At 37.5% G+C, this 19,769-nt stretch overlaps 1 protein-coding gene across 13 annotated transcripts in view; it reads left to right on the top strand.

Annotated features, from left to right (window-relative positions):
* Positions 1 to 19,769, top strand: part of LOC110829207 (uncharacterized) — a 52,778-nt gene that overhangs the window by 28,637 nt on the left and 4,372 nt on the right. For 12 of the 13 annotated variants that reach the window (XM_087344697.1, XM_022062712.2, XM_022062709.2 and 9 more), the window contains 13 exons: positions 926 to 1,072; positions 2,176 to 2,339; positions 3,928 to 4,003; positions 5,615 to 5,794; positions 7,634 to 7,856; positions 8,496 to 8,592; positions 9,444 to 9,664; positions 11,839 to 12,049; positions 12,212 to 12,433; positions 12,617 to 12,739; positions 13,590 to 13,732; positions 15,167 to 15,353; positions 17,828 to 17,915. In XM_087344697.1, the coding sequence (XP_087200823.1) occupies positions 926 to 1,072; positions 2,176 to 2,339; positions 3,928 to 4,003; positions 5,615 to 5,794; positions 7,634 to 7,856; positions 8,496 to 8,592; positions 9,444 to 9,664; positions 11,839 to 12,049; positions 12,212 to 12,433; positions 12,617 to 12,739; positions 13,590 to 13,732; positions 15,167 to 15,353; positions 17,828 to 17,915 (2,082 nt within the window). Of the gene's footprint in view, positions 1 to 925; positions 1,073 to 2,175; positions 2,340 to 3,927; positions 4,004 to 5,614; positions 5,795 to 7,633; positions 7,857 to 8,495; positions 8,593 to 9,443; positions 9,665 to 11,838; positions 12,050 to 12,211; positions 12,434 to 12,616; positions 12,740 to 13,589; positions 13,733 to 15,166; positions 15,354 to 17,380; positions 17,792 to 17,827; positions 17,916 to 19,769 lie in introns of those variants that run through there. The other variant, XM_087344699.1, reaches the window with a different exon arrangement.

Raw genomic sequence — 19,769 nt, 5'->3', positions numbered from 1 at the left:
CAAGATTCACCTTTCAATGCCAGAGTCCTATCCGGGAGGGCGTTGTAGAAAAGTCCGGTCTCATCCGCATTATAAATGTCCCGCGGCTCATATCCCTCCAGCAGTGTTGGCAGTCTCTCGAGCCACAGCTCCGTTATTTCCACATCCACAGCAGCACTTTCGCCTTTCCTTTGTACTTGTAATAAAAGCATTTGTGAAGAAATTCACAGTGCACATGCCATTTGGCATCGCTGGAACGAAATATGAGTGCACCCTAATTAAAATCGTAAAATTTCTGACAATGAGCACCGCCATTCACTCCAACTATCACCCCTGCACCACTGTCCCCTCATTCCAAAAGGATCTGTGCTGGTTGGGCGACATAACAGGTTACCGCTACTGTGTATTCCAAAAACATTCTGCGTCTTTCGGTATTAATTTATCTCAAAACCCAGCATTTTAATTTCTCAGAAACGATCATTGCGGGAAAATTGTGGGCCGGGACTAAGATTTTTGAACGATCGATGCGATAAAACGATAGTTCGAGGAACGATAGAAGCGGGAAAATGTAACATTATTTTATATGGGATGTATCCGGGACCGAACAAAACGGACGATGCATCCGGGAAAACGATAGTTCCGGGAACGATGGATAGAGGTTTCACTGTATACACATTATAACATGGAATATTAACCTTGTGAATATACATCTTTGTGGTACAGTCTATAATCATCACTAAATAAGATTTGCGGACACTTGGTTGAGAAGCATTTTATAGTGTGAGTTTATTGCAGTGGATACTTTCATTAAGATAATGATCATTCTTTCTGGTCTCCATCTTGAGCCCACCAAGTAGGGTGGCACTGCATGAGGTAGATTCTGCTGCTCTCAAAAGTAGGATGATGGCAGAAATTATGGACCTTACCTCAAACCCGTTGTTTACAGGATTTTAATGATGAAAAATTGTTGATGGGGATCCTGAAAAAGATCCTCCTCACCAGAAAGTGGCTAACCTGTGAGACTTGTGGGGACAGCAAGCGGAGTGTTGTGGGCTTCATCAGTCACCTGCAGTGCTGCCAGAAGTCTGTCCAGGTGAGAGCTCTTATGCTGTACCTCTTTTCCAGTCACAGAACATCTTTCTATCTCTCCTGTAGTCAGTCTTTGAATGTCAGTATAATACAACTATAGAAAACAAGATAGTAGATCTTTCATACAGGCACTGAATGGCTGCATACACATTTTCTGTCAGATGTTCAATATGTAATAAACCTTGAATCCATTGTTATCAGATAACTTGAAGTCTGATCTAATTTTAAATAAGGCAATAGCATTTACCTTCTTGGAAGATACAATTTTGTTAACTTGAATTTTAGTTGATTTAGACAGGTAGAAATATTTCACATTTTCATTTTATATCTGTATTGAAATTGTGGAAAGTAGTAGATCTTAAACTGAAAGACAGCTTAATTACTACAGTTGTACTCAGCAGTAGGATGGTTTGAGGGTGTACAGGGTCTGTTTCCATCTGTTGCTCACAACTGTCACTTCAGCTGTATGATTTTATACTAGCTCATTATATTGCTCACATGGTGAGTAACTGTAATATGTAGTAAGTTATTTCTGCAGTGAAACCAGGATGATTCAAATTTATTATTCATAATTTATGACTTTGATGGTCCCATCAACTAGTGCACAACAAAGGAATGGTCTGTTACCCAGCAACGTTGAAGATGAGGACAGAGATTGTTCTTGAAACGTTGGCAGAAGATTTGGTTTGTTCATCTTTCAGGCACCTGACGCTGCTTGTAGCCTGAGAGTCTTTCATCAACTTCAGTCACCACAAAAGCTTCACTTTATACATAACATTACGTTTTTCATATCTAGAAAAACATTAGTAGCTTCTAATTCCTATGTTCATAATTAAATGAAGGAACTAAATTTTGAATGAAATATAAATTAAATGTAATGGAAATTTATTTGTGTATAATCATGTAAACATGAAATAAAGACTAACAGAAATGTGCAGTCAGTCATGTTATCAGCTGCTTGATTTACTACAGTCAGTAAATAAATAAATCTCTTGACATTAAGTAACAAGTGTTGCTTAACACATAAGTATCTGTCATATCACAGAAGGTTTGAAGTTTGAAATGAAAATGGCAGAGAGATAATCATCCTTTTTCCCTGCCCTGTAGGAACGCCTAATGTTGAGGGTGGAGTGCACGATTTGTAAAAGGATAATGCTGCCTGTAAGTCTAAAAGTTCACATGTCAACTGTCCACAAGAACCCGAAGGCAGAGGTCATGACACTGGAGGAAATGGAAGTGCAGTGCAAAATGAAGAGGGCTGCTGCCACAAAGTGAGTCTCACAGTCTCCTTGGAAAATACTTTGCATTGTTTAATGTGTAGATATGATAAAATCAGGCCCAGTAAAGGTTGATTGCCACTTATTTTTAAGTCATAACCACAGAAGAATTGTTAGGGTAGTTGAAAATTTTATGATGGGTTGGGTGTATTATTCAGGTGTGAGTAGCAAGAATACATTCATATTTCTGGTGAGGAAGCTTTCTAGAAAGTGTAAAAAATGATTTCGAAAACAAAGCCAAAGATCCACCACCAAGATTTTCATTCCTTTTACTTGTTGACAGATCTGTGTTTCATTTGATCACCATATTTTTTTGTGTTTTAGACTAAATGGGCAAAAACAAAAATGATATCACCATACATAATACCTTATGTTTATGAACATAAGCCATGTGCTTATATAAACTGCACCTGACTGCTGTAAAGAAAATAAAAACAAATAAAATTTTATTTACAAGTTGCTCATAAATTTGAAGTAACATTTTCCCTTCATCATGAGTCAGATTTAATTTTTTTTGTAAGTTCAAGTCTTTGGGGTTAAGTGTTTTTGTGGCAACTAATTGTGCTGCACATACTGTCACACATTGCCACGTGGTCTCATGAAAGTACAGTTTCGAGTAGAGTAGTTACCAAATATTTGTGGCGACTGTTTAAATGAGAGAGAAAAACAGACCAAAATGGAGATACAGAGCATACATCAACTTTGGCTATTGCTTATGTTCATTAGGCCAAGGATGATGTTTTTGGAATGTAGTGTACATTCCCTTCTGTATTGAATGTCACATTTGTTTGTTCTAATTCAGTAATTTGCATAAGTGGCAGCCATGCAAACCTCTAAAGGGGAGATGGTTAATGTAGAGCTCTAAATTTTGTAATGCATTAAACCTCTGGAATTTGCAAATTATGTTCTCCATATTTTTATGTCAAATATAAAACTGCATGGTAAATATTCAGGCTCTGTATTTACTGTTTCCTTTGAATGTGAAACTTTATGATCCATTGTACTTTGACATGTAAAATATATTGTGAGGGTTGATCATAATTCACACCTGTGGACTTTATACCAAACAGTTATATATGCATATGTATTTATGTTAGAAATTGCAAACATGAAAATGTCTCTCACTTAGGGCTACGTTTTAAGTTATTGTAAACCTATTGTAATTGAAATAACACACAAAGATGTTTGACTGATGTATAGCATACAGTGTAACTGCAATAGAATTAGTATGGCTTACAATGAGAATTTAATTATAACAAGAAAACCATCAGCACTATTCATTTGTTAATGACACATACACAAAAAGTGCTATGTAAAATCATGGCTTTTTGTAGCACCTTCATAATAATGAATGTTTTTTAACTAGCTGGGAATATTTTTGATAACATTTTTCACATACATTTTTTTAGGTTACAAGTAAAAATTAGAAGTAACATTTTTCTAAATTGTATACATTTTCATGAAATCAGAGTTGCACTCTATGTTGGCATCATGGTAAATGTGGAGAGTGGACATCTAAGTATCCAAGAGTTCTTGTTCCTGCAGTGAACCATAGTCCTTATTTAAGATGTGTACTTTGCAGAGCAGTGTCACTTATGCAGGAGTTTATCGGAGAAGAAGAAGTAGTAGAAGGCACTGAGAAGCCAACAAAACATTCAGTAAGTAATATATTATAACTTCTCCGTAGTTACAATACACCAGAATGTTATTTTGATTGGTTTAGTGTTGACAACTGCAATTATTATTTACAGTGTTGTTGTAACTCATCCAGTAGGATGTTTTTATAATTTTTGTGTCTATTTGCGTACAAGTTGCAAGTGGTGCAGGCATTATGCCAGATGATAGGGTAACTGATCATGAATTTGCTGTGACCGTGCTTGAAAAACTGGATGTAGACAACAAATTCCTGAGGGAAATCATGTTCTCTGACAAGGCTACATTCCACATTTCAGGTAGGGTAAACAAACAGAATGTATGCATCTGGAGATCAGAACACCCTCATGCTACAGTGGAGCACATTAGAGACATCCGCAAAGTTATTTTATGTTGTGGCGTGTTGCACAATTGTTTTATTGGACCCTTTTTCTTTGCCATTGTGACTGTGACATCCAGCAGTTACCTGAATGTGCTAGGCAACTTTGTCTACCCACAGTTACAGGCACTGTAGCCTGCCTCATTCTTCCAACAAGACTACAAACCACCACACTGGAGCTTGATTGTGTGTGCATCTCTTAATCAGCTTTTCTCATACCGATGGATTGACTGTGATGGTCCCATCTCTTGCCCGGCCCAATCACTGGATATCACACCCTGTGATATTTATTTTTCTATGGTGGGGGGGGGGGGGAATATGTAAAGACTGTACCTAACTCTGGTGACTGGTTTGAGTTATTTGAAGGACAGAATTGCAGCTACTGTTGTATCAGTTGACGTTTACATGCTGCAGCATATGAGGTGCGATCGGAAAGTTTCAAGACTGCGCCTATAAAAACCCGTACACTTATCTCAGGTATTAAATTCATCCATCACCCTCGAAGTAGTTCCCCTGGGAGTGAACACAACGATCCCAGCGCCGCTGCCAAGCCTGGAAGCATCCCTGGAAATCTTTCTTTGTCAGCCTGTCAAGCACCATCTGCGATTCTGCCTGAATCTCTTCTATCATCTCAAATCTCCTTCCCTTTAGCTGAATTTTCGTCTTTGGGAAGAGGAAGAAGTCACACGGCAAATAAGGAGGGTGCAGGATGACGGCCATGGTGTTTGAGGCCAAAAACTGCCGAACTTTGAGGGCGGTTGTCACGATGCGTCGCAGTTCCAGTTGCTTCTATAATTATTGGAATTACTTTTGCCTTCACTTTCCATATTCACTGTATTTCAGTGAGATGGTCCTTGTATTTCAAGATATTCTCTGCTTCCTTCATAATTACATTTCTGTCAGTTATACTAATGTGTCTTCCCTAGCTTTGTCCCTACTTTCCTGCATATGTTAAAATGTAACTGAGTACAGACCTGATCATGTCGTACTACTACTACAACTACAACAACAACAGCAAGTCCCATCAGACAACCTTAACCATATCTTTACAACTCTTTTCCTGCATCTTTCATGATGTCGTACATCCCATCTGAAAGTATGTAAACTCTTCATTTGATATAGTATCATTACATGTAGTTTGAGTCAAACAGGCAACCATTTTCAATACTGAACAGGAAACTGTTCATGTTGAACTTGTTCATTCACTGGACTCTCTTAAGTTTTGTTGTTTTTGCAGGATGGGTTGTACTTAAAAGTCGATTCACATAATGTCACCAATTTTACTCGTGGTTCATGGAAACGCTCAATAACAATGTTCGGTAAAGTTTCCTGTCGTCATGTTGGCTGCAGTGTTGAATCAATAACATTTGAAGAGATGTTGGAACACGATTTGAATTGTCCAATGGCTCCAAAAAAGGTAAATATCACAAGGTGTAGATGTAAGATGTTGATCTCTCATGCTGAAGTTCTCAGGTCCAAGAAAAGTTGGTTCCTTAGCATTTCCCCACTTTTCTCCTTCATTTCCCAGTCATGTAAAATGTTTCATGTTGCTGGATCTACCTCAGCCAATTGTGAAAGGTTCATTTGTTATGCATACAGTTGGCTCGACACCATATCCTGCCTGTGTATGCTATACTAAGCCATATGAATCCATTTCACAGCCTATTTCCATAAGATTACTTTTAACCATTTCCCTTATTATCACCAATTAACTTGGGTCAAAAACCTTACTAAGGATATATTAATCCAAGATAACTTCTGGCATTTAGAATTTTGTGGCTATTAATTATCTGGATTTCATTAGTTCCTAGCAGTAAATTGGTTGATTCTTATGAGATGCAACCTGTGTTTAGTACTTCACTGACAGTATCTCTGAAATATTTCTTGTACTTCTTTGTCTTAATTCTTTATGATGCTCATATATTATGCAAATGTAAGTCACATTAATATTTCAAATTTGCATCATCTAAACTTAGTGTGGGACATAATATTCAGAATATTTTTTTGTGTGGTGAGATAATTGGTCTGTATCACAGTTGATTAGTAACTGTTGCATTATGATTTTTGAGGTGCAAAATGATGCAAATTGTTAGTAATACATGAGCATTTGTTTCACAGAATGATGACTGTAACTGCTGAAATAAAGAGAGGTAAAACAACTTTATTTGGAAGGTCACATCATTGTCACTGATTTGACACTAGTGTGAATTGTAGGATTTGAGGTTTTTACGATGGTGAGTCTGAAGATGGTTGTCTTCACTAGTGTGAATTGTTTCCCTTGAACAGTAACTGGTACATTTTGGACACAGGGATGAAAACATTTTAAAAGCTTAGACTTACCAGTTTCCAATTGGATTGGCTGTATGAAATAATCTACCTACTTACTAGTACTACTTCTATTAGTCTCTTCCTCCTTCTCTCCATGATTTTAATGGCCATGTACACAGATATCATGTCAATGTTATGCATGAAAGCTGTGTGGGTGCATTATATAATTACTTAAGTGAGTGGTTGAAAATTGGCTGCATTGAGTAGGAAATATTATCCTCTGCCTGAAACAAGTTAACAGTGTGGCCTTTATCAACCACGCTGATGGAAGTTAGTACACATTCTGTCTTCGTCTTTTTGTCTCTCTTTTTCTTTTATTTAATGGTGGTCATCCTCAGGCAACTGTGGCTACTCTGTTCGAAATTTCATTTTTTCAAGACCAGCAGATAAGAATCAAGATGACTCTGAAAGTGTGATCTTAAGGAGACAAAATGCAAGATTTTAATTTATTACTTTTACAGATTAATTATATAAATCATGAGTCAGGTGGCTCAGTGAATATAGTGATGGGCTATGGGCTGAATGATTAGGGTTTGATCCCCAATAAAGGCAGAGGATTTTCTTTTAGCCTCTATGTCCAGACCGTCTTTGGGGCCCACCCAGCCTCCTGTCCAATGGATACCAGGGTCCTTTCCTGGGGATAAAGCATGGCCAGGGCGTGATGCTGACCACTAACCCCCTTCTAGTGGCAAGGTTGAGAATGAGTAGTAGCTATATCGCCTCTCCCTGAAATGCCAACATTGGCATGTAACAAGGCGGAAAATAAAATGTATATAAATCAAAGGCATAAATATTATATAGTGCAACTATAGAAATTTATGCAATATGTGGGATAGCTTATAAAACCACATTACTTTACAGAAAATAGTTTGTTGTGATTGTCTGATGTTTTGAGTATCCCCCCCCCCCATTTGAATTTGCTTCCCAGGGTTATGCGTGTCGAGCGTGCAGCTTCCACTGTGAAACTGAGCCGGAAATGATGAACCATGTGACATCAGCACACGGAAGCTCTCCAGAGTGTTCTGACAGCTCTGACTTAGATTCATCTGGGGAAGATGAACTGGGACTAGAGGATGATAAGAAATCTCGGAGAAAGAAGTCAAGGTCATCTTCATCTGCTGCCCAAAAATATAAAATGCATGGGAAGATGAGTGAGTTAAAGTATCATACCATGTTTTTAACCAATGTAAGACACTACAGGGAATTGATTGTGCAAATCTGCTACAAAAGCAGTGCAGTATTTGTTAGCCTGGCACCTTTGCAAAAGTGATGATAAAAAATAGCCAAATTTCTCAAAGTTTTGTAAGGCATGACGAAGATTAATACCAAAGAAATTGTTTGAATCGCTTTTATTTATCTAGCTTCCCACTGTCTAATTATTTCAGCACTTTCTGTTTACAATATTTTTTTGGTGTTTACCTATGTGAAATAAACATAAACTTGTTTTTATGTACCCTCTGTGCCAGTGTTTTTGAGTAAGGAATGCACACTCTTTTACTGAGTACATCTCTCCATCACAAGAACAAAACACAGACTGGCTAGTGCATTCTCCTCACAAAACATCCCAAGAATTGGTGGAACTGTCCTCTGCAGTGTGAGGGGTGACTGGATGCCATTTCACAAGGACTGAGTTATGCTACATATGTACCTATATTTGATCACTTGTAGTACATAAATGTTTTTATTGCTGAAAGTCCTGGGCCACTAGTGGGAGGATTGTCCTGTAGAAGCTTAAAATTTAAAGTAAAGAAAATTATATAGATACTTATAGTAACTTTGTTACATTTCAGAAATTGCCAACAAAATGAAATTCTTATCGACGGAATTAAGTGGTCCTGTGTTTGGTGACAAACCATATGTGCCTGCAGTGAAGTGGACATTGAGTTTGTAAGTAATCATTTTCTTTTTCTTCTTGCCCCATCTCTATTCATAAAGCCATAATCTTAACTCATGTTTTGAAGACAAGTATACGTAATAGAACTGATGTTTACATATTTCTTGTGTTGGTTGTATCATCACATGCCTTCCATTCATCTTTATCATTGTATAAATGTTCATTCCTCTTCAGCTTTGCACCTGTTATTACCATTATTTACAGTGTTTGTTTACTCAGTCCTTCTGCTCACTTATTTGCCTTTGCAGCACTACGTTTTAGTATATTTCTGTGTCTTTGATAAATTTGCTTGAAATTAAAGCAGGGTATTTTTTTTCATTTTTATTACATGTCCAGACTACTTGATTATTTTTATACAAGTAAAAGTATCTGCCCTGGTTTTTCCCCCTTGTATCTGCATTTTGTCAATGATTACTATCATTCTTGTTCTGTGTACAGCTTCATGATCTATATAAACAATAAGGATTTTCCAACTAAGATGTTTCTGTTTCTGTGAATATGAAATATTCCACTTTCATAGTACGTATATTATGTTATAAGAAGCCCAATCTTAATTTTTTGTGAGATATATTCTTGATCTGTTTTATTGGTTTTAAAATAACAGATTTTTCTTCATTGGGATCCATTAGCAAGCTGCTTGTCTCTCTTTTCCTTACTTTAGTTTCAGATGTACTTAATAAAACATGTATGGTGACGTATTACGTACACATCTACTTTAGTATGAGTGATATTGAAACCCCCTGAGTTCTGCCATTTGAAATCCTAAAATATCCTTGCTGATGGGTATTGTATTTAAAACTTGTAGGTAGCAGATGCCAGTTAATGCAGTGACAATTATTTTCAGTCAGTTGGAGAACTACATGCAGTCACTGTACCCTAACATTCATTCCACACGTGATGACTGGGTAGCTTTAACTTCAGCAGAGGCTATGCAGTACCTGCCCCACACGAAGGAGTCAGTTCAGATCTCCCATCTCTCCATGAAGCACAAGGTTCTGGTGCAGCCGCAGAAAGCAGTGAAGCAGTGGCATCGCCTCGCGCTTTTTGAAGCTGAAGTCATTGATGGTAAGGAACCGAAGTGTACCATCAGACATGTAGCAAAGTGTATTAGAAAATAAAATTAATGAAAGTAGAAGTATCTTACAGTTCTGCAGTGCTAAGCGAGATAAACTAAACGGAATCAAGGTATCATTAAACAAGGAGTTTGACTTTTATTCTTCTCCTGGTGTTAAAGTAGATGTGGCGGACTGAAAGTGGAGTTTAGAAATGATTATTGATAAATGATTATGTAATTTTGGTGCAAAGACCTTCAGGAAAGCAGCTACTAGGGAAATACACTTTGAAGATTATGTAATAATTAAAAGTTAGTATAGTATTTAGGAAATTACATTGAAACTCCCCCAGATTCTGGTAAGGAGATTAATGTAGAAGTAAATGCAAAGTAATAAGTTTAGTTCATGTCTGCTCACCAAAACAAGGAGCAAGATCTTCACACGATAGCAAATCTTTCAAAATTGTGGCAGACTTCAAATATTTGGGAATAGTGATTTGCGAAATGTGCGGTAAAATCTTATGAAATGAATTATTTTGGGACGACAAGTGATATTAATAACAACAAAAATTTCATTATATAGTAGGGCACCGCATATACGGCAGGTTAGGGACCAGACCCCCGCCGAAAAGCGTATCTTTGCCTTTTTTCAATTGCAAATGCATATCAAAGCCTAATAAGATGTTTACACTATCATATAGTAAGTGCACAATAGCGCTAGGCCTAAAAAAACGATATGAAAGTAAAATGAATATCAGTAGTAGCTGTAAACAGACTGAATCGGCGACGAGAAAATGGTGCTGGACGCACTTCTCTGACTCAGCTGGTAAGCGCGTGGGGCATATGCACGCAATTGAAAAGCGCTGTATTAGCGGATCACCATGAAAAACCATAAAAAATTTCTGTAACATCTGTTTGTTGCTGGGAAGAACTGCTATCCATTGCAGCAATGGCCATGTGACTGCTTCTTGCCTGCACCTGAGCCAGCTTAAGCTAACCTGCCATTACTACTCATGTGACCATACTAGAGGACAAGGGTCATGTTCTGTCTCATTTGTTGTCTCAGCCTCCTTGTGTAACAGTGGCGTGAATTATTTCAGAAATTGGAGTAATTTGTTTGTGGTGGTCTAGATAATATGGAGGAACCTGAAATGGATCTGTTGGCTAGTTTTCTAACTTCATTATTCAGTGTCTTTACATGCAGCTAATTATGGGAAATAAGTGTGCACTGCTTGAGTTGGGATCAGAGTAACACTCTATGGCTGCTTCTGAGTGATTGTTTCTTGTTTAAAGTCACTGCTCATGTCTGATTTATTACATGAAGATATAAAAAATTAAACATAATAAGATATCAATACTGTAAGAGAAAATGACTGATCACTTGCTCACCCTTTTATTTCTAGCAGCGAATGGTATTTTGAATTTCATGCAGTGTTATGTAAAACAAAACAAAACTTAGAACAGTCATCCCAGACAGTGTTACTGGATGTTTCCTTGCTCACACCTACCATAGCTTATTAGGATATACAGCAGCCTCACCCACATGGTCAGCGCACTACATTCCTCTTTTAGAGAAAAGGTCAAAATATTTTCACATCATGCTAACCTTGGCTGCCTACTGCCCACATAGCAGTTCCCTGTTGCTAAGAGAAGTATCAGAATTTTTTTCATGTGAATGCAAGTGATCACTCATTTTCTGTTCTACACATCACACCGTCAGTTCCAATACAACATAAAGCAATAAAATTGCACTGGAATTCTAAAACCATTTCATGCCCAGTGTTAAACCTAATTGTACTTTACATTAAGAATTAAAATCCTTCTTTTGTCATTACTGTTTTTGAAAAAGTCAGTACATTTTTTATTGATTATCCTTCGTAATACAGGTATTTAAATTATCCTTAACCTGCCGTGTATCAAGGCTTACTCGTGACCTAGCTGGCTGTGTGTTTCAGTAGCATATGGTTAATTGTTTAATTCAGAACTTAAAATTCAGCTGGTGGCATACAGTACACATGTTACAGGTGTTATTGTTACTGGATTTAACTGTCTTTAATAAGTACCAAGGTGACAGTTTGTGGGTGCACTGAGCACCGCATAAAAGAATATATGTGGGAACAGATGTCTTGGTGGAGTTAAAAATGACTGCTGTGGCAAGAACAACTGAAAAAATGAGTGTCTGTTGTAGGGACACCAATTTTTTTTGCTGGTGGACCAGTATGGGCTACTGCTTGGTGTCCAATTCCTCTACACAAAGCTATTTATCGCACTGCACACATAAACCAGTACCTCGCTGTGAGTTGTCACAATGGAATGGAGGATACATACATCAGTGGTCAGAGATACTCACATAATGGGCTCATCCAAATCTGGGACTTCGGACATCTAGACAACCAGCAGTGAGTCAAATATAATTCAATTTGGAATTTATATTATCACAAAAGAAATCTCTAGATTTGGTTCAAGAGTGCTCATCTCTTGCTCAGCTAGTTTAGTTGTGCAATATTGTTTGAGACAACTGTAAAATAAATTATTTTCATTCTCATGTATTTTGTTTGAAGACCTTGCACCACTCCAAAACTTGCCCTGGGAATTGCTCATAATTGTGGTGCAGTGTGGTGCATGGAGTGGTGCCCCTCTGGCTGTTATGATACTCCAGATATGAAGGTGCCTAATCACAGGCTGAGGCGACTTGGTCTGTTGGGAGCTGCATGTTCTGATGGCTCGGTGCGAATATTTTCTGTATGCTTTCCATCTGAGGTGCAGGACAAGATCTCTGACAGGTGAGATATCTTCTGCATAATGTCAAAGTTTTTAGATCATATATGGTTTTGACTTCCATTCCATATAAAATTTTTATATATGAAGTAAATAGACATTATTAAATTATATTTGCCAAATAATGTTCACTAAAAAACATAAATACATAAATATTTACCATTGAAGCAGGAACATCTGTGTTTCAGTCCTCCGATATTCAAGGTGGAGCCGGTTCGAACACTGGTGCTGGATGATAGGCAGACATGTCTTCTGGCAGACTCTGAATGGCAGTGCACTCGTTTGTCCTGGTATAAGGGCAAGGGTCACAGGTAGAACAGCCATCACTTTTACCTTTCACTTACACTTAATAGGCTTATAACATTCATTGGAATAGTGTATCACAATTTTGATGTAAATCACTGTAAGTTTGGACATTGCCTTCAGCAGCAGTGTTCAAAATATGATACAGAATATCATACAGTGCCATGAGTGATGGGGCTTGAATCACCAGCTTTTTATGTTCTGACACTGGTCATTTCTGGTTCAGCTAGGTTAGGTCAGTTAAACACACGCATTATGAAAGAGCATACACCACATTCTGGAACTACCCCCACATAACAGTTCACTGTTGTAATTATGTCATATAAATTAGTATATTTGTATTGTTCATATTAACATTGTTTCAGTTAAGTTATTTGCATTATGTCAAAGAGTGGTATGAACATGTGAACCATTCAATAAAAACTGTACTGCTTGTGTGGGGGGTGTGGAGAGATGACAATTGGTTTTTACATCACAGCAGATGCTCCTGGAATCTTCAGTACTCACACTTAGATTCTGGAATGCACACTTTCTTTTGGACCAAGGAGAGGCACAGAGGGTGGGTTAGTGGTACCATTACAGACTGTCTATTATAAATTGTTTTGCAAGGAAAAGTGCAAATGCAGACAGAAAAGTTGCAGGTAGTTAGGAATAGCTCATTGCGATGAAGATTTCAGATAGAGTCATCACTGTATGCAACATTCATGTAACAAAAGAAACTAATGATGCTGATGATTTTGCTCATTATAGTGTGGTATTAGACAAATATAAAAGTATCAGAAGTTTTATGCAATATGCTTTTCATGTGTTTCTCTCTCTCTTCCCACCTCTTTTAAATGCTGTGTGAATCATCCACAGGATAATTGCTGGAAGTTTCACAAATGGTATGGTGGCTGTGTGGGACATGTCAACTGAATCACCACTGCTGATCAAGAGAACAGGCAAATCATGCACCATGTATCCATACCACTCCTTCCAGGCACATATTGGGGTGGTTTCAGGTATGATGACTGTCAGAGACCTGAGAATTTGTGTAATTTCTATTCAAAGTCAGTTAAGTTTAGTAGGGTGAAAGCACTGCTGTTACCTATTCATATACTTCGATGTTCATAAAGTTTGATACTTTCAGAGCTATAAGTAATTATTTCAAGCACTGATATGGTCTTAAAAATTTATAACATATTAACATATAGGAAGGAGATAATTAAGAAGATCCCTCGAACAGATCAGAAGATTCAGTTTTATAATGCTGATAACAGCCCAGTCAGGTCAGATGCTGGGAATGATGATAAATTATTCTAAACATGTTGCAAATTTTTCGGGGTATGAACTTGTAGTTTTATTTTAAAATGTTCTTTATTTATCCAAATACCACACACCCCTGAATAAGTTGTACATCCCAATTTTTATAGCATTTTTAAAAAATAAAATTTTTGAATGACATTAATACTAAGGTCAAAAGATGCTAAAATATATATTAATGTTGCTAGTCCTACATTAGAAATCTACCCAACCATTTGCACTCTTGAGTAACACTGAAGTAGCTTGAATAATTAAAGAGAGATATGAAGGAGTACGTAAATGAATTGTATGCTCTACTCCTGCTGTCAGTACTGTCTAAATTGATTCTGTCATTTTCAGTGTCCCAAACTGAACTATTCTCACAGCTATAAAACTGTGTGGAATCCCCCATTTGTTAGAACTTTTAACAAGACCAGTTGCTATTCTGATCCAGGCATACTTGGTCCATTCACATGGTTCTTGAATTTGTTTCTGTTCCACTGTAACACTACTCCCTGCTTGTTTTTACCTCTTATAATCTTAATTTTCAAACAGACTTTAAAATGTCATAGTCTGTTTGTTTCATTCATTTCCAGCACCTCTAATTACTGTTGACCCTAACAGCTCTGAAAACTTGTTGAAAATGAAAAAATTGTGTTGCCGAGATTGTTATATTTAGCAAGAAATGTCTTGCGTTGACTTGCAGTGGTTGACAATCCTTCCTGCTACAAAAATAGAGAAAGCTTACCCTTACAGTAGGTACAGACCATGTTGAAGAACTTACTGCTGCATTTTGTTTATTTCCAGATACAGCAGTTTATGGGGAAATTTTGGAAGTCACATTTCTTGCTTTGCCTACTTTGAGATATAACCCTCATAAATGATGCAGTGTCAGTTACTGTCTTATGTGTTCCAACACATAGTACTTTTTACTATAAAAATCCTGTTTTTATGCAGAGATTTAAAAAGATGTGTTCATGGTATTTGGATAAATACAGTGTTTTGTACTATGATTATTACAAGATTGAATGCAGTTTCACTAAAAATGTTGGAATATTGTTTAAGGCAGTGTAGTTGATGCTGTCGTATGGTGTCATATGCTGTGCTGCTAAATGAAAACTGTCTAGCCAACACTTTGTGTTTGTCATGTGCAGCCATAGCACTGATCCCTCAGGATGATGGCCGCTACCTGATGACAGGCTCGTTCGATCGCTCCACCAAATATTGGGACCTGGAGGACACCAGTGCACCCATCACTGTGAAAAAAAGAGGGTCTGTTACTGATGGTGTGTGGCTCACTCATTGGGTGTCTGCTGTGAACTCATTTGACGACAGCTACTCGTAAGTGTCCAATACACTTTGGTGGAGAAGTTTATGGATTTCGTAGTCTGAATCAAGAGAAGGATGAAATATGATACAAACTTAACAAAAGCATGACTTACTCTAAAATCACATTTATAAGATTTCTCAGTAACTTCTTGACCTAATACTTATGGTATGTGAAACATGCAAGAATGTTAGCCACATTTTTTCCTCCGTAGCTGCATTTGCTAATACTATGGTATGGCTTAAAATTGGAAGATTTTTAATGGTGAGATAATTGGTTTATATTAAGATTGATTAGGAAATGTTGCATTATTGTTTTTGGCATGGAGAAACAATAAAATAGTTAAATAATAATAAATATACACAATATAAACATTTGTTTCATTGAAGAATGAATGAAAGAAACTATGAAATCATGAGAGGTTAAATGACTTTGTTTGGAAGGGCACATCATCATGGATTTCAGGTAGTTGAATGAGGTGTTGCACTTTAATGAAAACATGTTGGAAGGGTGCAAGAATGAAAACTTTTAAACAAACTTACCTTAATCAGTAGTTGATTAGAGCAGGCAGATGAAATAATCTGCTGTATATAACTATATCATCGCTAGAATACATTAATAATTTTATTCTGATGAATATCAGTGGAAGTTTGGTGAATGCTCCAACTGTCTGTTTTGGTCTCTGTCTCTTGTTTTAATACATGCTGTGTGAACACTACAGAAAATATCTGCACATGTGAACTAAATCATCACTTGAGCAAGTGGAGGAAGAGATGTGCACTGTTTTTAAAAAAGGTTATTAGCTTAATGAACATGGGCCCTGTTGTTTGTAACAAGAACCAGTAGTATTCTGATGACTCTGCCTAGTTCACATGAACAATGGTTCCACACAAACCAGTACTGTTCTGATGAATAATATCAGAATTTGGTGCGTGCTCTCTGTCTTTCGTTTGATCTCTCATTTTAACAGTTGTTGCCCACAGATATCATTTGATTACTGTACTAAGTGTTCTGTGTTTGAATCTGATTGCATACATACAAATTTTTTTTCAGAAACACATTTTTGGAATGGTTTGTGTTTTGTAAAGTGTCCCAGTTACACAAAACATAAATTTGTATACCAGTCCTTGAAAGGACTGTTTCAAGACACCGTGTGATCCAAAGCTTATCCTCTGATACATCACACTCTGTGGTGTATGCATTCCTAAGCTTGACATTTGGGTGATCTAGTACAGCTTCAGTTTCTATAAGATTTTTCACAACCACAGGTGACTCTTGTAGCCATCATTACCAACAAAATAAAGAAATTTAAGCAGAAGGTAAAACCTTTTCTCATTAAATAACTCCAAAAGTGTTTCTGGAATTTTTACCCTGAGTAATAGGTCTTAATGTCTGCATTCTGGTAAAGTCCTTGTAACAAAAAGAATGTTGGCACCATTCTGACATTATCTTTGTCATAAGAACTAATGCTCTGTTCACTGCATGATGAAATGTTCACATTCATGTTACTATAATCACTACATTCACTCTCATAAAACTTACTACATCCATCATCTTGCAGTAGTTCAAATAATACTTCATCAATCTTATTCATTCTTTGCAGGCATGGCCATAATTTTGACTGGTAGAGACTCAAACTCAGGACAGTTTCATGCAGAACTAATTGGGAGGTCTAATACACATACACATTATTTTTGTATTCCCAAAAATTATCATATCTGGCATTATGAATTTTTAAATACTACGTTGTGTGCATATCCATCACACCCACTATGATAAAAATTGTGCATTACATGTCAACATGTCATACCCACTTGACTGGTGAATTAGGTTTCTGTTTTAATTATATTTTTCATTGTAAGATTGAAAATGTCTGAATGTTACAAAAATATCACATATAGTATGATGGATTGACAGAACTAAATTTCCCTTAAGACATTCTGTGCTGTTTTATATGCAAAGAAAAACCTTGTAACCAGGCTGTGGTGGAACCTTTGTTATGCAGTACACATTTCTGATGTATAATTTTCTATGGTTCCAGTGCCAGTTCTTTTGAATACCTGGCATGTGAGAAGGGACTCTGGCCAGGACCATGCATCATGTAGGAACAACACGCATGATATGGTTTCACTTTACACTGAAGAAGAATAAAGTAAATGTTATTGGGGCATAAAGAACTTGATGTATGTTAATCAGAATTTTTGTGGTGGTATGTTGAAGTAAACAATTATTATTTTTTTTGACATGCTCATCATTGTCTTTTTCATGTCCAGCATTTCAAAACCGAGCCGTCTCCGTCATCAGGTAGCAGGTTAGGAAGTTTCCTACTCAGATCTGAGAATGGTACTTCCTCTCCTGCTGCTTGATTATGGACACAACCACTTCTTGAAATATCATATTTCAGAGAAACTTATAATGTTGGACATTGTTCACATAATAATTTTGTAATTTCTCTCGCAGTTTTTATAATGACTCTGGTTCATTTCAGCTTGGGACATGCAAATGGAACTTTGAATCCAGTAAGGAATTTTGGATTTACCAGTTACCCGCTATTGGCTCAGAACTCAGTGGCTTGGGTAAGTGTTATTAATTCTGAATGGGATAAAATTACACCAGTGGGGAAACTAAGTACATATTGGTATCCCGACAGCAGACAGGCGGGCAAAATCATTTTAGGGTAGCTAATAAATCCATTGAAGTTGTGACAGAGTTCAAATATTTGGGAACAACAATAACAAATCAAAATGACATTCATGAGGAAGTTAAGAGGAGACTAAACTCTGGAAATACTTGCTACTTCCCAGTTAAAATATTTTGTCTTCCCATATGATTTTTAAGAACCTGAAGATTAAAATATACAAAACAATAATTTTGCCTGTTCTTTTGTATGGGTGTGAAACGTGATCTCTCACTCTGAGGGAGGAACATAGATTGCATTTGTTTGAGAATAAGGTGTTGGGGAGGATATTTGGGCCTAGGAGAGAAGATGATGGGGTGTGGAGAAAACTGCATAATAGTGAGATTAAAAATTTGTATTCCTCGCCCAATATTGTCAGGGTGATTAGATCGAGAAGAATGAGATGGGCAGAGCATGTGGCGTGCATGGATGGGACAAGAGGTGTGCACCGGGTATTGTTTGGGAAAATCCAAAACTAACTAACTAGATAGCCTACAGAACCTGAAGGTTCATCACCAAATTAACCAAAACCCTCCACTGGCCAACAAAATCCTTTCTCTTTCAACTCCTATCTCCCACAGATCCTGCCTGAGATTATCCTCCCATCTACGTCTAGGTCTCCCCAGCTGTCTCTTCCCCTCAGGCTTCCCATGCCATGGGGATGCTTGTGGGGAGAGGAGGTATAGCTCCTACTTGTTCTTGACCTTGGCATGAGATGGGGGTCAGTGGTCAGCATCATGCTCTAGCTATGCTTTACTCCCAGGGAAAGGACCCCCCCCCCCCTAGTATGTGTTTAGTAGGGGATTGGGTGTTCCTGAAAGTTAGTTTGGATGCAGAGGCTACAATAAAAATTCTTTACCAATCCTAGGGATTCAGCCCTGCATATAAATAAAAAAAGAAACTTAAGATATAACTACAATAGAAACATCTGTTTTTGTTATGAATGAGAAGTTTTGGTAGTGAAGGAATATATAGTATAAAAGCTCCATGAATGCATTTTCATAGATCACTAACAGGAATTATATTCTGAGAATGAAGATATTGTAACGTTGACGCCTATCGACTATTGTTATGGGCACTATGTCAACCCTGATTTGTTTGTAATAAGTCAGTTTACAGAGTCTACACATACAGGCAACTCTCCAGGTACAGTTTCTCGGTCTCTGTCTCTACACTTGACACACACACTATTCAGATCACACACACTGTCCTTCGGGTCGTTCTGGTCCCCAAGCTTGGCGCTCTCTGCACATGCACACACAACCCTCGGCCCATAGCACCCCTCTCGAAACATGCTGGCTCCTCAACTGCCACAGTCCATGAACCCAGTGCTCCTAACACGCAGCCGATCCTCACTGTTCACTCAGCACCACACAAGACTCCACTCTTCCTTCTGTTCCACCATCAACTATCAACTACTAGCACTCAGGCAGGTGGCCTTTTATATTTGCTGGCCTAGTCACAGAATATTCCAAATCAAGAATCTAGCAGATTCGCTTACTGGAAGGTTCTGGTAAGGAGGGCAATGCACCGACTGGAACATTCCATGGCGGCCACATCTATAGTCCATGTCCACTTGCAAAGGAGGGGAGTTAGGCTTCCCCTCCCCTCCAGCACAAGTCTTCAGCTCTTACGAAATTGTGGTAATTTCTTGAACAGATGTTAGAAAAATATATCTAAAATGTTGAATGGTGGTACACAAAGAAAATAAGAATTGAAAGGCCAAGAAAAGTATGGTTTCATCAAAGAAGAT

Source organism: Zootermopsis nevadensis, unplaced genomic scaffold (genome assembly GCF_977971745.1).
Source record: "Zootermopsis nevadensis isolate Lab colony 2312 unplaced genomic scaffold, Znev_1.0 Znev_ptg000008l, whole genome shotgun sequence".
NCBI classification, from domain to species: Eukaryota; Metazoa; Arthropoda; class Insecta; order Blattodea; family Termopsidae; genus Zootermopsis; species Zootermopsis nevadensis.
Note: the sequence above shows the minus strand (reverse complement) of the source record. Positions and strands in the feature narration are given on the sequence as shown.